Source organism: Phaethon lepturus, unplaced genomic scaffold, assembly GCF_000687285.1.
Source record: "Phaethon lepturus isolate BGI_N335 unplaced genomic scaffold, ASM68728v1 scaffold14899, whole genome shotgun sequence".
In the NCBI taxonomy this organism is placed as follows: Eukaryota; Metazoa; Chordata; class Aves; order Phaethontiformes; family Phaethontidae; genus Phaethon; species Phaethon lepturus.
In genome coordinates, this window is record NW_010564267.1 from 47,715 (window position 1) to 55,618 (window position 7,904).

At 48.9% G+C, this 7,904-nt stretch overlaps 1 protein-coding gene across 1 annotated transcript in view; it reads right to left on the reverse strand.

The window, feature by feature from the left end:
* RBM19 (RNA binding motif protein 19) overlaps positions 1 to 7,904 on the reverse strand; it is a gene marked incomplete at its 3' end in the record, with an annotated part of 53,620 nt that overhangs the window by 40,836 nt on the left and 4,880 nt on the right. Inside the window, exons 8-15 of the mRNA XM_010294827.1 lie at positions 7,490 to 7,561; positions 6,601 to 6,801; positions 5,644 to 5,774; positions 5,125 to 5,246; positions 4,251 to 4,347; positions 3,633 to 3,743; positions 2,929 to 3,129; positions 2,242 to 2,359 (exon numbers count right to left, since the gene is read on the reverse strand). Of these exons, the coding sequence (XP_010293129.1) occupies positions 2,242 to 2,359; positions 2,929 to 3,129; positions 3,633 to 3,743; positions 4,251 to 4,347; positions 5,125 to 5,246; positions 5,644 to 5,774; positions 6,601 to 6,801; positions 7,490 to 7,561 (1,053 nt within the window). The remainder of the gene's footprint in view (positions 1 to 2,241; positions 2,360 to 2,928; positions 3,130 to 3,632; positions 3,744 to 4,250; positions 4,348 to 5,124; positions 5,247 to 5,643; positions 5,775 to 6,600; positions 6,802 to 7,489; positions 7,562 to 7,904) is intronic.

Consider the following 7,904-nt stretch of genomic DNA (forward strand, 5'->3'; position numbering starts at 1 on the left):
AGGGGCCCCAAACTTGCTTGACCATCTTTCTGCAATGCTCTGAAATCTCATCTCTTGCCAATATGTATCTGCAGGATGTGAAATAACACCCCCATCAGCATGTGAAGGAATATGGTCTGTTACGCCCGAGCACATACTGAAGGGCAATGAAGAACTGCACCCAGCACAGAGGCTGTGCTGTGGTTTTAAAAGGTCTTCTCTACAGCATTAACACTTCCAGAGCCATGGGTTTGTACTCCGTGACCCACAAACCTTGCTCAGGTCAACACCATCACACACTATTTTTGTACAAACCTTGCAAGTAATCAAGCTGCAATGCAGCAGTCAGCACAACAGCTTCCTCTGGGGCACCCAAGCCCCACGATGGAGCCATGAGTGCCTGTCCACAGCTGGGAAGTTAACAGAAACCTGGATACTGTACAGCATCAGTGGGCAAGCCTGCTGGTATTTGCAGCTGGTCTTAGCAAGGAGAGAGACTTTGGCAACCGCATTTTGACTCTCTCCATCCATCCATTTCCCTCTCTTCCCAACTTCTAAAATGGCGTAATAATTTCTACTGTACTTAATGTGATGAAGAGGCCTCAAAGCTACGGAGCACATGTGACAGGGAAGAGGAGAGACCTGTTAGAGCCTGCACTGAAGCAAAGACTGCAGTGGGACTAGGACCTGATTAGACATCAGAGAATAACACATGAGGTCTCTTGCTCGCTCTCATCCACTGACTTCCCAACTCCTTTCCTCACTAGACCACTTGTCTTTTAGAGATGCTTCAAGTCCTACAGCACAGCTGACACTGTGCTTAGAAGGGGTAAACTATGCATCTCTCTTTGGCATTAATATCCAGCCTCGGTGATTTTTCTAGGCTTCTTTCTCCCTTGTTTCATATGAGGAGAACCTGCACTGGGCCAGGGGTGTGCAGAGACCCCCCAGCTCCATCCCAAGAGTCGTCTTTCCTTACGTGGCTCCACCTTGCTGCCCTCTCAGCCCCCAGCACCACACAGTCCAAGCCTTTTTGGTCAGCTGGTCCGACCCTCCTTGCTCCAGCCATCGGGGTATTTACCAAACAAGGCACGGAAAAAAACCCATGGCCTTTGAAGGAGGCTTGTTTGAGGAAGGAGGAGGGAAGAGATTCAGCGAGACAGGGGTGGGATGAAGAGGTGCCTCTGTCTGTGGCTGGCACAATATGACACGGCCACGCACCACTGCCCGAAGCCTTTTTGTGAGCAAGGCATTCACTGCGCATCCCCTCCCTTCCCACTCCCAGATCCAGAGGCTGGCAGCAAACACCATTATCAGCCCTGAGCAGCCTTCCAGGAGCTCCTGCGCTTAAAGCCCTTTATCCGCAGGTGAAGGTCTTGGTTACTGGGAGATAAAGTGGCCCCCCACCTCCCCCTGGCTCCAGCCTTCCCCTGTGACCCCGGCACAGAATGGCAGCCCAGGAAGAGGCTTTTCATCAGCTTTTCTCCCCACTCCCAAAACCTCAGAGTCCTGAAATAGCTTCTAGCAAAACAAACCTACATAAAGCCATGCTTCTCCAGCCTCTTCTTTCTCTCTTTGAAAAGGATCTTGAAATGTTTTAAATATATAGGCAAGATTTTATTTTTACAGCCCCTGGGACAGGGAAAAAGAAGGTATACTCAAGGAGGGAAGATCATGTCTTTGCAAGTGGGAGCAGTGGGAAATCACCCAGACAAAGCATACAGCGGTGCTTGACATGAGAGCAGAGAAATATGTACAGGGACCCACAGCCTCTCACTGGCAAGTCAGCCTCTCCATCCACTGCTGCCCAGCACTTCCATTGCTGCAGCTTACTTGGCTGCCCACAGGCAGGGACAGCGTCCTTGCACAGCACACAACTGCACACACGCTCAGAGGTCAGGTCCAGCTTACAGAGGACAGCTACTGCTCTCCCGATGGCTGCTGCCGACACCAGACTGGACCAAAAATCCCTTCCCAGAGCTCATGGTAGCCCAGTCCAAACGGGACCTGTGCGCCATGAGCCACACTCTGCTGCCCGCGCCTCATCCAAGAGGTGAGGAGGGCCGGGACAGGAATGAGCACAACGTTTGTGTGGTATGATCAACTAATACACCCAGAGCAGATGATCCTAAGGACCACGCAGAGGACACTGTGAGGCTGGTTCCATCCCCAGAGGGTCAGGAATATCAGCATTGCTGTTTTACACGTGAAGGAGTGGAGAAACAACCAGAGATACCACTGTCCCAAACTCAAAGCTCTTACCAGGTACCAGCCTTGCTTTGCCCTCCTTTTCTGGAGCCTCAGGGTTTTTTTTCTGAGGGGCTGGGCTGAAGAAGACACCCATTGGAGCCCATTCCAGATACAACGGCACAGAATGAAACTGTAAAAAGAGAACACAGGAGACACATGAAGAGTGGAGGGTAAAGCCTAAAGAAAAAGCACTGCTCTCAGCTTTATCTTCCCCTCAAACATTCTGTTATGGAAAACAGCAGCGGAAAAGCTGAACAACATTTTTGGCTGGCTCAATTCTCTTTCACCAAAGGAGAGAGTCTGTATCCAACCTCACATAGGACCATGTGACAACCAGAGGTCAAGGAGCACGGGCCACAGCTAGGCAAAGGGCCTCCAACGGGAGCTCCAATACTCCTGTATTGCGAGAGGTAAAAGAAACCCTACCCAGGCCACCGAGGCTTTTCTAGATGTGTCACAGCACCCTCCTCCAGCTGTCTTCTGCAGCTTGAGAGCCCTACTCAGCCCCTGCCACCCAAGGATGCTCTGGGCACTTCCCTAAATCCAAGAGAGAGAGGGTAACAGCAGTGGCTCTGGGATAACTCACTTCCTCAAAAGCCCTCTGCCCCTCACATTTGTAGTACACACTGCTTTCCGCAGCTTCCCAACTAGCCAAGATCTGCACTCTCCAGGCAGCTGCCTGCCCCTCGCCATGCTCACCTTGGAGTAGGCCAGCTTGGTGAATGCCTGTTTGGCCTCAGTTGGCTCTAGGAACTCCACAATGGCCGTGATGCCTCCTTCTGGCAGTAGCACCCGGCCCAGGCTGCCGTGTTTGCCGAAGACGTCCTCCAGCTCCGCTACGCTCGTGCTGGCAGGGAGGTTCTTTACCAGGATCACCGTTTTACTCCGCTCGCCAGCAGCCTGGGAGTTCGGCGGGAGAAGGAAGGAGAGACTGGATTTTAAAAAGCAAAACCCAGTATCTTACTAACTGAAGATTTCAGATCCAACATGCTGTGCTCTCTCACTCTATGTCACCCCTTTCCAGGATCCAAAAGGGCCAACAGGCATTTAGAAAACACTTCCTATAAGATCCATACCCCAGTACAACCCCTCTGTTCCACAAGTGCTCATGTACAGAGGTTTCAGCTCCAGATCCACCCTGGTATAGACACAGGACTCCTCCGCCTACAGCAAGTTGACCACCATTCTATAAGCCGTCATACTATGCATTTCAACCATCCCGTAGGTGTGAACGAAAGCTGCATTTTCAAACGGACAGAACATTTTCTAACCCATGTAAGGGTTCAATCCTGCAAGATGTTGAGGCTTTAATTACTAATTTCAAAGACAGCTGAGGATGCTAGGACTAGGCCATCATATAGAAGAGGTAGGTCCACATTGCTGCCTTCAGCTGGACATCTCACCTGACTGAAGGAATCCAGGCTGACTCCATTTTCAATGAGGAACCGGCGAATTTCCTGAACCAGTTCGGTTTCTCCCAGAGCGACCCTCACTGCCACACTGTCTTTACTCTCCTGCAGGCAAGAACAGCAGTTAACAATGTGACAAAGCTCAAAAGAGGGAAACAAAGAGCCTCATCGAGGAAGATGCTGTGCATTTGTTGTTCCTGTCGCTCTCATAAGAAGATGCAAAGGGAATTTGGCAGAAAGCTTGAAGGTACAATTCTCCAGCTCCTCTGATGCTGCTAGGAGGTTTGCTGTTGGAGTCAGAACACTTCCCAAGGCAAAATGAAGTTTCCATGAAGGATCTGAGCTTTACGGTGCAAATTCCCAACAATTAGTCATGTAGACAACGCAAGAGTGGTTGAGGGAATGGGGAGTGTGACTTTGTCCTCCAGTGACAAAAGGATAACTAGGCTCAGACCCCACAGAGAGGCTACAGCACCGCTGATCTCTCAACCTGTGTGGTGTTCATGGATACACAGAGACTTTCATTGCACAAAAAGACCAGGCAGGCCCTGGGCATGAGGAAACAGATGAGAAAATGATCTCCCATCCCAGATGATCAATAATTCAACTCACATGATCCAGCACTTGGCTTTTGGAAGCATTGTACTTCTGAGCGATGGCATCAGCCACGGCGTTTGTCCCCACAAACAACGTGTTCCAGTTGTGAGAGCTGGAAAGAGAAAAGAAGAGCCAGGTCACACAGTCCCTTCTTCTACTGGTGTCTCTCTATCCAATGGTGCTGTGAAAAAACGAGCTTTGAATGCCACCATTAGCAGCCAGGATGAAAAGCTAGAGGGAAAGAAGGATAGAAGATCCTTAGCGGTGGGTCAGGATGAAGGAGGCATGAGTGGAGAGGCAACAGAAAGGCAGCAGTGCAGGCAGCCTTACTCTTCTTCCCTAGAGGTCACCAGCCACAGCTCTGCAGTTACTGCTGGAAGTTCAGATGTTGGTTCAGAGGAACACTTTTTTTTTTTTCAATTAGTTTCCTAAAAAGCATAAAGCCTGTGTGAGTAAGGTTGCATTCCTTCCCCTTTTGAGTTTGAAAGTATCAGCCACTTTCAAACTAATTTGTCACACAGAAAGATAGAGTTCCTACGTGTTTTATAAATACAGTGGCCCAGTAATGGAGAAAGACCCAGCTGATCCGAAACCACTACCCTAAAGAATTACAGCATCAGACCAACTTTTATTAGACATCAGAGAAATAAACTCATGCACAAAGCCATTGAAAAACACGTTTCTATCAATTTCTGCTGCTCACTGAACTACGAGAGCTTCTTGGGCAGAGCAATCAAGTAGGTAAGAGATAAAGGAAGCAGAAAGCTGCATAGCAAACGCTTTGACTTCGGTGATTTATACAGTCCCTGCAAAGACCCCACATGCATTCCTGTTGCTTAAGAATTTGGCAGGCTGTGTTGTTTTGCCCTGCTACAAGACATCTCTGTACCTGGCACTATTGGCTTTGTCCTTGGCCTCTTTCTGCTTTTTGTAGGAGGAAGACTCTTCTGCATCTACATCTTCGATTTTTTCCTTTTTGATTGTGGATGGTAAAAGATGCATCATTCTACCCTAGAAGAAAGGAAGAAGAGGTCCAGCAGCTCTGAAATAACCCACAGAAGTTCATAAACTAAGCAGAACGGAGGAAATTTTCTGGCAGGTTTCCTAGTCAAGCAGCCTAGGCAGAAGGAGGGAACCTTCCTTACCAAAGGAGACATTACTGTAAGTAGCCACACAATGTGAGAAGCTGAGACTCAGATCTCCTCCACCACCTCTTGCTCAGATACCGGTACCTGCGAGGCTGTTCAAACCAGGCTACTTTACCAAAAGCAACTGTGTTCCCATACAGCAAGGCAGAAGAGACTCAACCTTTTCAGCAAAGCAGAGAAGCAAACACTTGGCCACGTTATTAACAAATTTTCCCACCAGCTGCAGTGCAACAGCACAGGAAAACCATCAGTCACCGTACCTGGAACACCTGCCCATCCACTTCTGCATAGGCCTTCACCGCATGCTCAGGAATCATATAGGTGATGAAAGCAAATCCTTTGGGTTTCTTGGTCAGTCTGTCTATAGGGAAATGGATCTCCGAGAGGGGTCCTGCAAAAGGCAAGGCTTCACTGTGACGGATGTCCTCGCACAGCCATCACATGCTCTGAACTGGCACCTTCCGGCAAAAGCCAGGGAAAAGGGGAGCCAGGGAGGGCAGAGCAGCTCTGGGTATTGCAGAGGGTGTGCAGCAAACCACCGGCCTGGGTGAGGAGCTGCTGGCTGCAGACTGACAAGGTGGGCCCAGCAAAAGCACCCCAAGTCCGGTTGTGCACTGTGTGGCAGCTCACAGGGCTCTGTCGCACAACAGAAACCAGGCAAGCTCTGAGCAGCTGCATTTACTTTCATTTAGGAATAAAGATTTCCACAACCTAGTCCTTTCTCCCCCCGCTCCAGGACACCCTAATGCCATGACAAGCTTAAATTTGTTCGACTCTGAGCTAGAAAAGGGAAGCTTCAAGCTTCCACTTGACATACCAAACACGAACACGAAGTTAGGGTGTATCTCAGAAATTCACCTCTTACATACAGTATCTAGAAATCTCCTGCCTGATCAGTTATTTCATGCAGCAGGTGCTTTTGGGGCGTATGCTAACTGGCAACAGCTTTTAGTATTGCATCAGAGATGCCATGAGGGGGATGAGGGCAGATGCACACAGCAGCACATGCTTCAAGTGAAGGAGCACAGAGCCAGCACGAGCTTCAAAGCCAAGCAGCCATGCACTACCGCACCAGGCAATAAAGACGAAGGGAGACAGTCCACATCCGAGAGGCGTGGGACACAGAGCTTCGTCCATTCACACCCAGCAAGAATACCGCTGTGCGCACGAAGGAAAGACACAGCCCTGCGAGTCCCAGTCCCACAGCAAATACTTACCATACTTGGAAAAGATCTTCTCCAAGTCCTCCTCAGTGCTAGTAAAGGGAAGATTCCTGACAAAGAGTCTCCCTGATTCAGCCAAGTCCTCTTCTTCCTCATCGTCCCTCTTCCTTCTTTGCCATGGCTGGTTATCGGGTTTTGCTGTAACAGTTTCTTTTGGGGTATTCCCACATCGGAATACCTCAACGCATCGTCCACCTAATCCACAAACACACAGAGAAGCACATTACCTGCTTCCCAAGGCCATGGGCAATCAATATCAATGCACAAAGAGCCTGGGCTTACAGCAGCAGCACAAGCAATTACAATTCCACAAGCTTTGAGCAGAACTCTGCCTGATTTAAAAAAAAAAACCACGGGGGACTGGGTGGGAAGCTGCAAGAGATCAGTCTTCATAAATACCAGGATAACATTTGCTAGACAACTCCACAGTCTCCCTTCCCTTCAGAAAGCTCCAGCCTTTCTGCCCGTGCCAATCTAGTCCACAGGTTTCCACGTAGATACTCCCATTCTGCATATGATTTCTGCAAATATAGTTCTAGGAGTCCCGCTAAGGGCTAGGCCAAGAACAGGTTTCAAAGACAGGCTTACAGAATCGTTTGTACAAATCCCGCGCACCACCCCAACCTGATTTAAACAATAGCATTTTTATACGAAGAGCAAGATACATTTCAAGCACGTGAGGGCCGAAGAGCAACACGCACAGCTCAGTCACTTGCCAATTCTATGCTGCTCCTGACAGAGCACCTGGTTTAGAGGAAACCACCCCCACCATCTGCCTGGGAAAACCTAAACCAAGGGGAGACACTCCTGCAGTGAACACTTCAGCAGCTGAGCACCCTGCCATCGACATCAGCCAGAACAAGAAGGAATAAACAGCTCTTACCTATGAATTCTTTTTTTCGCTTCAAGGCCCTTTGCACTTCTGCTTCACTCTTCAAGTCAACAAAGATGTAACCTTGGAGAAAGGAAAGGTTCAACTGAGCATCATGTGGGGAACACAAAACCACTAATTGGCTAATTAAGGGTGAATTGGGCTTTCTTTAATATAGATTCCTATAGATAAAGCATTCAACTCCTATTAAAGTTTCAATCCAGCCTGAAAATGGCCATGTCAGACTGGAAAGCTGCCTTTTAAAGCTTATTCTCTACATGCAAACCAAAGAAGCCTGAGTTAACAGCTAAAGTAGGCTTTCACAGGTGTCTCCAAGAGCAAATAAAAGGTGCATCTGCTGTTAGGCTATGAAAGGAAAACAGCATATAGCACAGCTCCCTGCCAGCTCTGAGGACCTGCTCCACAC